Raw genomic sequence first — 15,145 nt, 5'->3', positions numbered from 1 at the left:
CTTCCTATGGAAGATGATGGTTCTGGTTAAATCCATAGGCAAGAAGAAATGTTTTGTCCATGACAAAGGATTGGCGGAACTGTCTTTTGTTACCAGATCATTTCTCAACTGCTCCAAGATGAAAACCAGATCTAATGTGTGGCCGTCTCGTTAGTTAGGCCACTGTTGGCCTGGGACAAGCCCATGATTGTCACAGTGGTCATGAAAGCCTCTTTTTTCCACTCCCAGAGAAGGTTGTTTAAAATCCTTAATTATTAGACTCAGCACAACTATATCCCTATAAATCAGATTCAGCATCTCAGGAAGGGGCACTGTTATGAAGCTAGAATGTGAAAGAACATACAGGTAAAGAAGAAGTTGAGAATATGAATCTTGGCAATAGCATTATATTTTCCCAGGGAGGAGGCAGCCCATCCCAGAAAGGAGCCAAAGACAAGACAGTCCTGAACTGGATGGGGGAAGGAGGAAAAGTGTAGCCACACCTTCATAACTTAGCACAACTCAGCAATTGGAATAATATATCTAACAGCTTAAGCAGCATATGTTTCCTCTGAGCTACTAGTCTCATAGCTTCTCTGGTGCCATCTTGCTGAAGCTGTTGAGAATTGGCATTCATATATATCATATACATATACATACATACTCTAGGTGGTGCACAAACATAACAAAAAAAAAAAACAATCTAAAAAAATGAGACATGCTGACCCCAAACCCAAAAATATGGGAGATAAACCGTTAACTTGACTTCATATGGCTACCCTGCAAGCTTTCCATGGGGTCTATAAGGTTCATGAAAAAACATGTCTTCCAGAAGGCTAATAAAGATGGGGCTAATTTAATCTCGGGGATAGGGGGAATTATGTTCTAGAAGGCAGGAGTCACAGTAAAAAAAAAAAAAAGGCATGCTTTCTGAGTCCCTCTGGTTGAGCTTTTTTGGAGATGGGACCCACCGCACATTCCTACTGCCTGACCTGGTGGTACAGGTGGATGTAATAGGGAGGAGATGGCCCCTCAAATAATATGGTACTAAGCCATATAGAGTTGTAAAGCACCTTGAAACACCTAGAAGCAGATTGACAGCCAATGTAATTCATGGAACAGGTATAATGTGTTCCCTTTAAGAGCACACATAACTCTCCATGCAGCCAGATTCTTCATCAGGATAGCCACATGTAAAGTCTATTACAGTAATGCATTCTTGAGATGACCAGGACATGAATGACTGTGAATAGAGCTTCACAGTCCAGGAAAGGGGCACAACTGGCACAAACATGAAGCTGTACAAAGGCTCTCCTAGTCATGACTGCCACCTGCTCCTTGAAGGTCTAGAAGGTCCCCTCAGACTTCCTAGGCAATGCCACCCCATCCTATACCAAAGTTAGTAAGGTCCTTTAACCAGGAGTATTTTTTAATTTAAATATTTTTTAAATGTAGTTCAATTTAATACAGAATAGAGACTTGTGAAGCCACCTCACAGAGTTTAAATTATAAATTTTAGTTTGTAGGCAGGCATGTCTACATGTCATACAATGGAATATAATTCTCTTGCTGAACCTGTGTCATTTCTCAATGCAATGATTTCCTTGTGGACATCGCTGTATTAGCCAATTTAGTCTCTACTTCTCATCTTCCCCAGAGCAACTTTGGTACTGACATGAAAACAAGATTAAGACAGATTTGCTAAGACAAGTGAAGATCAACTAATGTGAAGGGGGAGGAAGCCATTATGTAGTCCTCATTTCTATCCCAATCCTATTTTGTCCTTCTGCTCCTTTGCTGTTTATTTTCTTAACTTGGGGTTAAAAATATGCAGTTTATTATTGGACCTCTTTGTTTTTGATTTTGGTAGCCTCTCCATTATTTCTCTGATTATTTAAGGTTATTTTTCAGTTTTGCTTTATTCAGCTTATTCCTAAATCGGGGACCATCTGAGAAGCATATCTAGAGAGGACTAGAAAAAGACTGATCTTCATGGAGGCTGAAAAAGGAATTTTACTTTTTATTAGCATAACATTAATATTGCCTGATTTGAGTATTATTCATACTTGGAATCATGAACAGAACTTCAAGTCTTGAATATAAACAAGTCTAAGTAAAATGAAGAGGAGGAAGTAAAAAGTAGATTCCAGCATTACATTTTGGATATAGCACAACAGGAAGGACCAAATACACTACAACAGAGTGTTCCCAAAGGCCAAAAGTCAACTAAGCAGGTACCTCATCACTTCCAACATCATGAACAAAGCTCAAAACAGTAAAACAAGAGATTGATGTTGCATTTTGAGAAGGAAGGATAGTGCTTAGATCAAGTAGTAGCAGTGTCAAATAACCTGACTTCCTTCAACTACAATTTCAGTAGTATCATTGATAATGTTCACACTACACACAAAAATCATTCAAATCTTATCAGATATGCAAATGGGACTATTTTAAATGATCCTCCATTTTCAAAGATGGAATTTCTAGTGTTAACTGATTCGGGACTGATCTATTCATGACAAATCAATGGAGCTTTTCCATTTTTCAATCACTAAATCCACCTGAACAGAAAGCCAAAATCTACTGTATCCCATTGGTGTTAGAGACTCCTTTGATTCTGAGACTATAGAGAAGAACTAAGTGGATTCACAGTTGCCAGCTCAGAAGGTAACGAACTATTAGCTACCTATGAGTATTTAATCAGACTGAGTGCAGGTGGCTGATATTCACATAGAAATAAATCAGTGCCTGACCTTGGGAGAATGCCAAACCCTAAATCAGCCATATAAAATGGTTTAATAAATTTAAAAAATACTGATTTATTCATTTATATCTGGCAATAGGTGATTTTTCAAAGCACCAGAAGGTAAGTCAAGAAGCAATAGTTAGAACCTAATCAAGGAGAGAAGCAACCTGGAACTAAGAAGCAAGCTAGAAATTCCCTGACAGCAAAAACAATACAACCTGGAACTAAGAAGCAAGCTAGAAATTTCCTGACAGCAAAAACAATACACCAGTGGAACGGCTTGTCTTCAGAGTTTTAGGTGCTCAATCACTGGAGGCTTTTAAAAAGACACTCAACAGCCATTTGTCTCCATCACTGATATAGGGTCTCTTGCTTGACCAGGAGGTTGGATTAGAAGATGTCCAAGATCCCTTCCAACTCTGTTATTCTCTTATATTCTGTTATATTTTGTTATGAGCATGTCCCAGATCCTCTCTTATTTGTTTTTAATAACTCTCCATTATAGACTGTATTCCTCTGACCTTGTATTTCTGGTTTCTCCTAATTCACGCTGCAAATTTATTTTTCAACTTGCAATTGAATTGCCTATTGTGGATGTTATCAGCACTTAGACTATTTGACTGCAAGACTTTCTCTTCTTGGCTGCATTTAACTGTCCCTACTAATTACAAACATGTGTTTCTTTCTCTTCACCTCTTCTAATTCAAATGATTTATGATCAAGCTAATAAAACTATTGGAAAAGTGTCAATTGCTCCCTGCTTGTTTGTGACTCAGCTTAGTGCATTATAACTGTGCGCATGGGCCATGTACTACTTAGAATAGATTAATAATCTTTATAATGGAGATGACATTGTAAACTATTCCTGTCTTGGCAAAGTCAGTATAGCCACTGAAATACTCTGGGACAATTATGATAAATCTCACACCAAATCAAGATGTTAGACATCAGGACTAGTGTTGTTACAGGAATATATTTAAATATTTCAAAACTAGGATCTGTTTCGTCACTTGATTATATTGCGGCATCAACTCAGTGTCCAGTCTTAGCAACCATATCAGACTCATTTTTTTCCACAATGATTTTCTAATCTGATCCTGCAAGTCTTCGAACAGTGCACTGATCTCTATTGTAACTAAGTCCATCCATCTTGCTGCTGGTTATCCTCTTCGCTTTCCTTCCGCTTTCCCCAGCATTAGAAACTTCTCCAGAGAGGTGGGTCTTCACATAAGTGTCTGATGTAGGATAATTTGAGCTTGAATCTGTGTACCATGAGTGAGAACTCTGGATTGATTTGTTTGGTGATCTATATGTTTGTTTTGTTCGCTGTTCACGATATTCTCAAGAATTTTCTCAACAGCAAAGTTCAAAAGTATTAATACACTTCCTATTCTACTTCTTCAAAGTCCACTTTTTACGTCAATAAAATGTCACAGGGAATATTACTGCTTGCACTCTTCTGATCTTTATAGGTATAAACACATCACGACATCTGAATGCATTTTGGGTTGTTATAAAAAAATAATTAGGTCCATTTATTTGCCTTTCAGTGTTATGAAACTGGGCCAACTGGGTTTGAGTGAATAATGAAAACAGATTTGCACAGATAGGCAGATACAGGTAAGTATGGAGCCCTAGCAAACTAATTCACTCACATTCATCACTGAGATTGAGCACTGGCAGAAGTACAACTAGATTTTTTCAGCAAAACATGTAACTGATTTTGAAGACTGACTGGTTTTGCTTTCTTTTAATGAGAGCTATTTAATTTCTTTCATGCTGTTGTAAGAGATAGAATGCTCTCTTGTGCCATTTGAAAGCATTCTACTATGAGCAGCCCATAGCTTTTCCTTTTAATGAGAAGTAGATTTCTAGTGACACTTCCCACCCAAAGGACAAGTTTCTTAAGTATGTAAGAGCTTGGGACTAAATCAACACTGGAGGAGTTCTGTTATAACAAAGCAGCAGAGGATATGGACAAGTCAATACTTCTAGTTAGTGAATTTTGTAAGAAAAAAAATGCCTTGATGATTTTGCACCAAGGATTTGATGTTCTATCCTCTTTGTACCTAAACCATGTTTTCACTGCTCGTATCTTAACAGTATTTTCTCTACAGTTAAAACATCTGGGTTCAGCTTGCAAGGATACATCTAGACTTCTGCTTATAATGTAAGAATCCTATCCAACAGCCTTGCTAATAGGAGATAGACCAGTAAATGGTAGACCCAGCTTTAGAAGAGGTATAGTATAACAAGTATACTATACTTGTATTTTATTTGTTTATTAGAAACAGTATAAAACAGGTTGATTGAGAATTCATGATGTCTTCAATTAATCATCACATAATTTTCAAAGTGTACAGACTGATCACTGTATGACTGCCTATGGAATTTTCACAGGTACAAATGTCAGAATAAATAGTCTGCCTTTCTTTGGATCCTCTTTTTCTCTTTTTTTCAGAAATAGGAACATTGATCTCCTTGAACAATGATATCTATTTAAAAACAGTGATACAAAATGATAATGTTGTACTTGCACTGTGATGCTGAATTTAGTCAAAGCCACAGAATGGTTTCTAGAAAATGGAAGCCCATGATTAGTGGAGAAGAAGTTCTTCTGGGCCAGCTGAATCACCAGGAAATTAAACCCTTAGTCCTGGGTTTCATCAACTTTCACACAATGTTTAATTATGGACTGTTACATAATGAACTATGAGCAGAACAAAGATCATAAATTATTATCAATATATTGTGCTGGTTCTTCAGACAGTGATTCTGGAGGAAGGAGGGCAGTTGAATAGCTGGGGCATACAGTTAGATGTCTTCACAACCTGGGTGCATAAGTGATCACTTGAGGGCCTGACTATTTGAGAAACAATCTCTTCCATTTCAAATCTGTCCAGGAATTAAGATCTATAGGAATGATCGTTCTGGAGGTGATTCCACTCTTATACATGGGATTGTTCTGTATTGTTCCTAGTCCTTGGAATGAATTCTCTTGGGACCTGTGTTAGGCTCCAGCATGGTAATAAGAAAACATGTTGATACTTCTTTAAACCAGGATTTTAATTAGGGTTTTAATTAGTAATTAATGTTGTCATTACTAATTAAAACCCTAATTTTATTTTAAAATAAAAACTTTTTTATTTTAAAAACTGTATTCTGTTTTAAATTAGCTGATTGAAGGAAAATGCAAGGACCTGTTTGTATAAATCACCAGGAATCAAGACTGGTTTGAAAGCACTCTTTAAAAAAAATAAAAAAAAATTATTAGCTCCATTGAATGGTCATTTGAGCTGAAAGTTGGGATGTAAATCAAATCAAATCAAAATCAAATCAAATCAATATAAAAGGATCTGAACTGATTGCCATTTATACATCAAGGCCAATTAATTCATCTATACATTAATAAAATGTGTTTTGCGTAATATATGTTTACCAGTTTTGTGTTGCTTTCAGTTAGTATCACTGAATAATGTTCTTTTCTCAGTGAGGAAGTGAAAGTAATTCTATCTTTACAGCCTTGTCATAATTTCCTTCGGAGGTGTCTAAATTACCGCTATATGTTGGTTGTGCTGAATAGTTTGCCAAGTGCAATTGACCAGCCCCATACTGGAAATAAAGGCTGTTGCTTCTGTTTCGTATTGGCTGCTGGCCATGGCCTTCTTGTTACTAAGCAACTGGAAGTTCCTTTCCAGTGAGCTATCATTGCTGGTTAGGTGCAGAAAGAAACGCACGATTTCTGGGAGGTTTTCTTCCCCCCAGCTTGCCATTCTGGATCATGAGTTTGTTTCTTACTTGGACAAGACTTGAATAGACAGGTCAGCAAGAAGGAGTACAGGCAGTGCTGCTTCCTGGCTTCCTATAAGAAATCTTCCTAGAGGATACATGATGTCTTTCCAAGTCACTGAAGATGATTTATGACATTGCCTTTAGCAGGAGGACTGAACACACAAACTTGTCATATATAAGCCTGTAAGCATGTGGAGGCCATGCAGCTGGAATCAGGCAGGCAGAAAGAGCAACCATGGTGGGTACTTAGCACCTGTATCTTGGAGTATAAACTTTCCCAACCTCAAAATTTTTCAGATATAGTGGCCTACCTCCCCATCACCCTAACCAAAATCAATGAAGGAAGGTGAACACTATTGTTCAATATGGAAAGGTATTCGTTCTGTGAAGTATGTTCAAGCTGCATTTACAAGAAACATCACTCTAATTCATGATTATGCATCAAGCATAATTCACAGTTTGAGAGTGATTCAGGGATGCAGTTAGATGGACTATAAATGCATCAAAATATTTGAAATTATAATATACTTGTGTTCCTGCCTCTCCTCTCAACCTGTCTCACATCAGTATAAATACAAAATCAGTGAAATGAAGTAACACTGGAGTCCTTGATTATTCGGTTGCAGATTTCATTATCCAACTAGATGTCATGTTCTTCTCTATTGGGATGAAATAATGCATCTAAAAGGGAATTTTAATAGTTGAGAAGTCTGTATGAGAGAAAATGAAATCCTTTTCAAGTAATTTTGAGATTTAAGGTTAATCACTCAGTGATTTAGTATTAGTATTTTGTTTCAACAAGGCAGCTAAATCTTTGCTCTTTGTAGCTCCTATTAATACCATAGTCAGGACAGAAAATTCAGGATGTTATCACAATTTTTGAGCACTGTTCAAAAGTGGCCCTATGAAGAACATACTGTTGTAAGGAAAATAAATTTTCAGGTAGATGGGAGTATGTTAATAGACTAGAAACATAAATAAATAGAATAATAAAACAAAAGAATGTGAGCTTGGAGTGCCTAACTCACAGCTAATCTTATCAAAATATTCCTATAGCAACCTGTTGACATACTTCTTTTATTAAGATGATTATTCTCTTTTTATAAAGATAGTAACAGTAGAAGGACAAGAAATTAATTGAACTTTATTAGGTTATTACATATGAACATGTATGCCTGAATCAGTTTTTCCTCCTTTCTTGCATCATTTTCCTCTCCTTTTTGAAATGTATAAATATCAGTGCAATTTCTTTATTTGCAGGAATATCTCTATTATTTGATAGGGTCACCTCCATTACATGCTGTCTCATAAACATTGCAGTGGGCCTTTGATTTATTTGCTTTCGGTCCTGTGTTTTGATTCCACATTATGGCAATCTAGATGTGATGCCACATCTATAATACACATTGATTATGTGCTATTAAGTCAGTGTTGACTCTCAGTATAATCACATAGACAGACTTCTCCAGAACAATCTGTCCTCAACCTGACCCTTCAAGGTCTTCCAATGATTTACTGATTGCTGCTATAATTGAACTGATTCACCTTGCTGATGGTTGTCTTCTTCTCTTTCTTGATTTCATTCCACAATTCTTCTGGCTTGCTATCAATGATATTCAGGACCAAAAGAATTCCTAATGTTCTATCTGAAAAAGAGCATGCTCAGTTTATTGTTTGTTTGTTTTTGCTTTAGCTTGACTTGAACGTGCATATGAATAGTTCATAATGTTTCATAATCAGCCCCTAGCCACATCTTTGCTGTTATAATTGAGCTCTTCCTCACTCCTTAACCAATAATATAGTCAATTTCTGTGTATTCCATCAGGCAATGGTTTATGCATTTGTGTTGTTTTCATTGTTTGAAAATTGTTTTGCCAACAAAGAAATGATTAGATTGGCAGGAATTGATCATTTGTTCTCCTGCTTCCTTTCAGTTTCTGAGACCATACAATCCAATCATATTTTGCTCCTTGCTATTTCTGACCTTGACATTGCTTGCATGTTCTGTTTATTTTAGATTGAACTTAAGCATATAATTCATTCGTCACTTCATCTGCACCAGTGGCTAGTATAAACTTGAATAATTTTCATGTTAAAGTATTATTGTAAAGTCTAATTGATGTTGTTAGTTATCAAAAGCATTATATTCAAGAATTGTCTTTGATATCCTGTATTCTTATGATTATGAAATCAGTGCTGTTCCTTTTCATGTTCTGAGTAATAAATTCAATTCACAGATGCCTAGGAGTCCATCTGTGTGGTTGATTCATTTCATGTTGCATTGTATTGAACTTCCCATTTTAATGCTTCTTGTATTCCATGTTGTCACTATCTTTGCAGCTTTTGATGTTCTTTTCCAGCATGGCAACTAGATGTCCTGAAGACTTTAGCCATATCATAAACACCAGTAGTACTATCAAAGAGCCTCAGCTCTTACTCAGTAGCATGTTGAATGCCATCTGACCTGAGGGTCCGTCATCCAGCATTTTATCACCAGTCATTTTATACTATCTAGTCATTTGGATTTCTTATCAACCTGTAAATCATTTCTGATTGCCTTCTCCTTCACAGAATAAAATGATGCCTTTGGCATTGTCACCTCCAGCATTTTCCCATATCATTGCTGCCCATTTGTTTCAGCTGGGCAACTGAGATGGCTTTTCATGTCTTGGCATACACTCCCTCATTTTTGCTCTTCCAGCCCAGGATCATCTCATCATCACAATAAAGCAACATAGCAGGATTGAATTGTAAATTGAAAAGAAAAATTGAAGTGTTAATCCAGAGTCAGCCTTCTCTTGTGTTCTGTAAATGAATTCCATGTATGATTATCATTGTACTCAACTAGGCCTGTTTAATGCCAAGTCTGCATGTATGTTCCACTTCCCATCTCCCTGTTCTGTTCTGTCCGTAGCCCAGCACTGTTGGGTAACGGTTCTTTTGGATTCAGAAACAACGATCACGCAGTATGAGTAGTGTATTTAATGCTCTTTTGCAAGAAAATAACAGATAACTGTTTTGATAACTGAATAACTTCAATTAGACTTTACAACAATATTTTAAAATGACAATTACCAATATTAACATTATATAAACATTAGATAGCAGTCAATGAACATTCAATAATGTGGAAGAATACTATAAGACAAAGAAAGAAAGATGAGGGAAAACAGATCTCTTTAAAGCTAGCAAACATGTAGCACCCTTCTGGTTAGATCTGCATCTAAGTTCCATCCCGTGGAGGATTCTGACTAGCTTATAAGTAAGCAGACCTGCTTTTCAATGGTCTTATCTCCCTGGATTTTACCAAAGACAAGAAGGATATGTTTTTATTATCTTGCTCTGCTTTGACTGCCAGGAATGAGACCATTAAGGATCGAAGTTGAAGAAACTCACCAAGAATAAAACTATTGAGGTTAAATGTGGCAGAATGTAAGTTTTTAGGTATCACCCTGAAACAGGATCTAACATGGGGGGCAAATACTTTAGCCCTAGAAAAAAAGGCTCATCAACGACTGTATTTTTTAAGACTTTTAAGATCACAACAACTGCCAGAAAGTATGTTGCTTGCCTTTTATCGAAGCTCTATAGAGAGCATTTTATCTTATTGCCTCTGTGTGTGGTTTAGGAGTTGTACAGAGGCGGAGAAAAGGGCACTCCAAAGAGTGATAAAAAGGGCACAAAAGATCAGCGGATGTCCTCTTCCCTCATTGGAGGATTTGTACAACATGGGATGTAGAAGGAAGATACAAAAGATCTTGAGAGACCCTTCGCATCCAGGCCACCCGATGTTTGAGATCCTACCATCAGGAAGACGATATAGAGTGCTGAAAGCCAAGACAAGTAGATTTCAACATAGCTTTTACCCGAGTGCTGTGATCAGGTTAAATGCAGAGTTATGAATCTGGTGGTCTTAACACAGATATCCTGGTTGTACAGTTTTTAAATTGTTATTTGTTTTAATTTGTTTTATATTGTTATTTGTATACATCTTTTGGTGTTGTTTAGTTGTATGTTGCGAAAGAGCACCTTATTTCGTTTTCTCAGGTTCCTGAGCACAATGACAATAAATTTATCTTATCTTATCTAAGAATAAAACTATTGAGGTTAAGGATTCTTTCTCCATATCAGGTGGCAAAGACACCATCTCAAAGTGAAGGAGTATCTTTTCTCAAAGTTAATTGGATGAAGATGAGAAAACTCATCCTACTCCACACAGGAGTCTCACCAAGGATATTGCAGAACAAAGTATAACCGAAATCTTTGATGACTTAAATAAATGCTTGCTTATTACAGTACTGAACAGTTACATGAAAGTATAAAATCGTGTATAGTTCTATATGAGTCATATATTATCATGATACACCTGGGGGAAAGAGGCCCACAAAGCTCTCCAATTCCTCCTTGCTAATATTTGGTGGATACACCAGCCTTTGTTCTTTTCAAATAACCTTTCAATTTGCCTCCCATTTTGCACTTCAGCTCTGATTTTATTTATCAGTACTTTGGGCAAGAAGCCCATATAATAAATTTTGATGCACTCTTTCCTTTTCCGAGGTTCACATAAAAATTCTAGCTATTTCTTGGTTTCTTAGTTGAAATAAAGCATTGCCCAATGGTGCATAAAACAATCTCAGGTATTTTGAGAATATCTATAGTAGACACTGGCATTTTCATCTATCATATACATTGAATGATATTGTTTAACACATCCAAAAATCTGTATTGTCCTCTGTATGGCATAGATTTTTCATACATAAATGGATGATGTTTCTCAGGTGCAAAGGGAGAAAACAATCACTTTCCAGGGAAAACGTTCTTGCAAAGATGTATCTCTTTCTCTACATTTGAAACCTAATATTTTGACACTGGCAAAACTTAATTATTGTCCCAATTAACACAAGTTTCCCTGGGTTGGCGTATTTTAGAAGTGTTGAATTTCAATTTCCAGTTCATATGTAGTATAGAACTATGGTGCTTGAAAGCACTATATTGGGAGAAGTTGAAGTACAGAATTGTGCTGTATTAGCATACTCCAAACCCTCTCAACTGATTGGTCCAGACAGACAGCGACCTGATTGGTCAAAACCCCGACTGTGATTGGAGCGCTAAGAATCTACCGTGATTGGCTGTGCCGATCGCGGGAGATTCAAAGCGCTGCCATTGGCCGCCGAGCCGCGAGCCAGCCCTATATGAAGGGCTGCCGTGGCTTGTATTGCCCCAGACTATTCCTATTCTAAATAAAGAGCTGAACTCACTAGAATGGTCTCGCGTCTCCTTCGACCCGATCTACCTCAGATCTAACAAGAATAACAGAGTTGGGACCTTGGAAGTCTTATAATTCAACCCAAGCAGGAGACCCTATACCATTTCAGACAAATGGCTGTCCAATCTTTTCTTAAAAGCCTCCAGTGATGGAATCCTATGAAGATGGTGTGCTGAGCATCAGGAAGTTTGTTTTTTCCTGCTGACAAATAGCTGATTTTATTGCCAAACCTGGCTCTTTGGTGGTACACTTCCCAGATTTGAATGGGAGCAACTAGGAATGATCCAAGATAATCCTTGAGTGACAGTGAATGTGCCTGAGAAGAGGAATTGTGATGGTTGCAATTTCGGTATTTTTAAAAACAGGATTCTTGGCAAGTTAAGAAGAGAACATTTGGGAAATAATTCCCAGTAAGTCAATTCCTAGCAACTGGCATTGAAAAAAATCATCTTCATGCACTGCATAGCTGCAGACTCTATTAAAGATGTTGTGAGGATTCCCAACTTCAACAGGGATTTTAAAAGTGGGTTAGAAAGAATGATGGTGGATGAATCCAGCTTTACAGGGAGTCCCTTGTTAACATGACAATTGGGACTGGAACGGCCATCACTAAATAACATGATTGTACAGTGCAATGTCACATGACTATGCCATTTAGCGATGGCAGTTTCAGCACATCTGAAATTGACATCATGAAGTGAATCTCACACCATGGTTAAGTGAAGATACTATAAGGTAGCCATTTGCAGCTTCTGCTGGCGTGCTTGTTGAAAACCCAAGTTCAAGAAGATCACAAATGGCAACTGTGAGACTTCAGCACCATTGCAAGTGAGAACCACTTGTATTATATTTTACTTGCAGTATTAGCATTTGTTGGATAACAATAATAGGAGGGGGCTCAAATGCAAATGTTAATCAATAGAAAAACCAAAAATCATTAATGGAAAGCAGAGAATGCTGGACTTGGTCATCTTTATCCAGACAGTGCAGAGCTTTTTTGATGATCTCTCTCTCTCTCTCTGTGTAATACTTTACCAATGCCTGCTTCTTAGGGCTGAGAGTCAGAGGTGGTATTCAGCAGGTTCTGACCAGTTCTGGAGAACCGGTAGCAGAAATTTTGAGTAGTTCAGAGAACCAGATTTTACAGTATCCTTCCCCTGCCACACCCACCAAGCCACGCCCACAGAACCCGTTTAACCACTACACTCAAGCTTCCAGTTTAACCACTACAAACTGGCTGCCTTATTTTGTAACTGTAGCGAGTAAAAAAAATCCAATAAATGATTTACACACTATTTGAAACTATGCTATGAAACTATGCACATTGTGAGACATTGATGAGAGAAAATATCATGATCACTTATGAAAAAGTGGGTGGTATTTCCAGGCACTGTTCCTCTTAATAACCCTAGTTTGCATATATGAGAAATATTAGTAAGACACATTGACCTTTCTGCATCCTTGGACTTAGTTTATTACTGTACAATTATAGCAGTGTTAGAAATAACTCAAAGCCAACCCCCCCAAAAAAACGTGGATCGTTAAAAAGAAATATTAGACGTTTTGCAAAGCGCCAGTGATCTTTAGAACCTTAACAAGCAGGTTCAAAATCAAATGCCACACCTTTAGAACCTCAAAACATACTTTATATACAGTTGCCTCTTGTCACCCAAGTTCCCTCCTTCTTGAGACTCATTCCCTCCCAAGTTCAAGCTCACTGGATTTGCCCTCAGGTGTTGCAGCTAATCCCAGGATGTCTCCAGGGAGAATTGTCTCCTTCTGTTATGTTCTCATCCGTACCCCTCTGTACCTCTTACTTTGGCTGCCCACGTGGCATCATTAAGGAATGCAGCATCCCCTCATCAGGGCCTCTTTCTAAGCTCATCATATACTACCACTTTTCCAAAGAGATTATAACAACACCCCCCTAAACATCATAATAATATAAAAGGCATATACATAACAATTAAAATATCAAAACTCTTAACAATGGAGCATGTCAAAAGTATAAAAGCAAAGCATGTGTATACAAGGAAATATATTTCATTTGATTACAGATTAACAGAATTGGAAGGGACACCGCAAGGTCATCCAGTCCAACCCCCATTTGTGAAACCTTTAAGCATCTTAGATACCATTTTATTTTGGAATTTACTTATTTCTAACAATAGCCAGTACTATCCAAAAATGATCAATGGCTTTTGCTGGCTCACATCTTTCAGTCCATTTGGTAGAGTTGTGTCCCATTCAGGGGTGGGCTTGAAAAATTTTAGTAAGCGGTTGTCTGCCTGGTTGCTGAGTGGGCATGGCCATTGTGGGCGTGGCCTAGTTGACCTCCTGTACCACAATGGGGGGGGCGTTTTCACCCTCCCCAGGCTCCGGAAGCTTTCCTTGAGCCTTGGGGAAGGTGAAAATGGCCTCCCCGGGCTCTGGAGGCCCTTTGGAGGCCAGAAACAGGCCCATTTCTAGCCTTCCGGAGCCTCTGGGAGACCCATTTTTCACCCTCCAAGCCTCCACGCAGGCCCTGTACTTACCTAGCATCCAAAATGGGCTGTATGGAGACTCCTGGGAGGGACAGAGTGGGGTGGAGTGGGCGGGGCCAGCCAGGGGTGGGATTTTCCGGTTCAGTTAAAAATGATAAAATTAGCTACCAGTTTGCCCGAATCAGGGCCAACCGGTAGCAGCCCAACCCTGGTCCTGTTCCCCCACAATCCCCATCTTCAGGGACTCCTTTAGATTCTAAATGTTTCATCAACAGACAAACAGGTTTGTCACATTTGTTCAAATACAAAAAGAGAGTTGGTAGGGAATCTTAGTATCAATGCAGTACACATAAATGGAGAATTCCTCTATTCTTATGCAACAGTCTACGGATCAGGTTTCTATCAACAGAATCTACAGACATCAACCCAGGTTTTGCAATCTTCCAGTTATACCTTTACTCTGTTTTGGAATTACCATATTTGGAACTGTTATTTTAGTGTGCATCTCCTGTTCAATTTATTCTACATCTGGCAAAGTAGTAGTAATTTCTTTGCACATACTATGAAAAGATTAGCTTGGTGGAGATTTTCACATCTACCCGATCCATCAGAGTGGGGGAGACAGGGAATGGTGTGGGTCCCATCCCTGAGGGCGATACACATGGTGGGATCCAGAAGAAGGGCCTTCTCCATGGTGGCTCCCTCCCTCTCTCTGGAACATCATTCACCCAGAGATTAGAATGGCCCCCTGTCTAATACTCTTCCAGAAGGCACTGAAGACCTGGTTCTGTCAGTGGGGCTGGGGAACCCAGAGCAGGATGGAGCCCTTCAAATGGCTCGTGTGATCTGCTGTTGTCGGGGCGGGGTGGGTAGGAGTTG

The 15,145-nt window shown here is 38.3% G+C and overlaps 1 protein-coding gene across 1 annotated transcript in view; it reads right to left on the bottom strand.

The window, feature by feature from the left end:
- The window catches only part of SHISA8 (shisa family member 8), a 55,300-nt gene extending 46,282 nt beyond the window's left edge, over positions 1 to 9,018 (bottom strand). The window contains exons 1-2 of the mRNA XM_087969067.1: positions 8,955 to 9,018; positions 8,063 to 8,163 (exon numbers count right to left, since the gene is read on the bottom strand). Of these exons, the coding sequence (XP_087825193.1) occupies positions 8,063 to 8,163; positions 8,955 to 9,018 (165 nt within the window). The remainder of the gene's footprint in view (positions 1 to 8,062; positions 8,164 to 8,954) is intronic.
- Between the last annotated feature and the right edge of the window lie 6,127 nt (positions 9,019 to 15,145).

This window comes from Notechis scutatus, chromosome 6 (assembly GCF_049901735.1).
Source record: "Notechis scutatus isolate UNSWTSFEM ecotype Mainland chromosome 6, rNotScu1.2, whole genome shotgun sequence".
Classification (NCBI taxonomy): domain Eukaryota; kingdom Metazoa; phylum Chordata; class Lepidosauria; order Squamata; family Elapidae; genus Notechis; species Notechis scutatus.
Note: the sequence above shows the minus strand (reverse complement) of the source record. Positions and strands in the feature narration are given on the sequence as shown.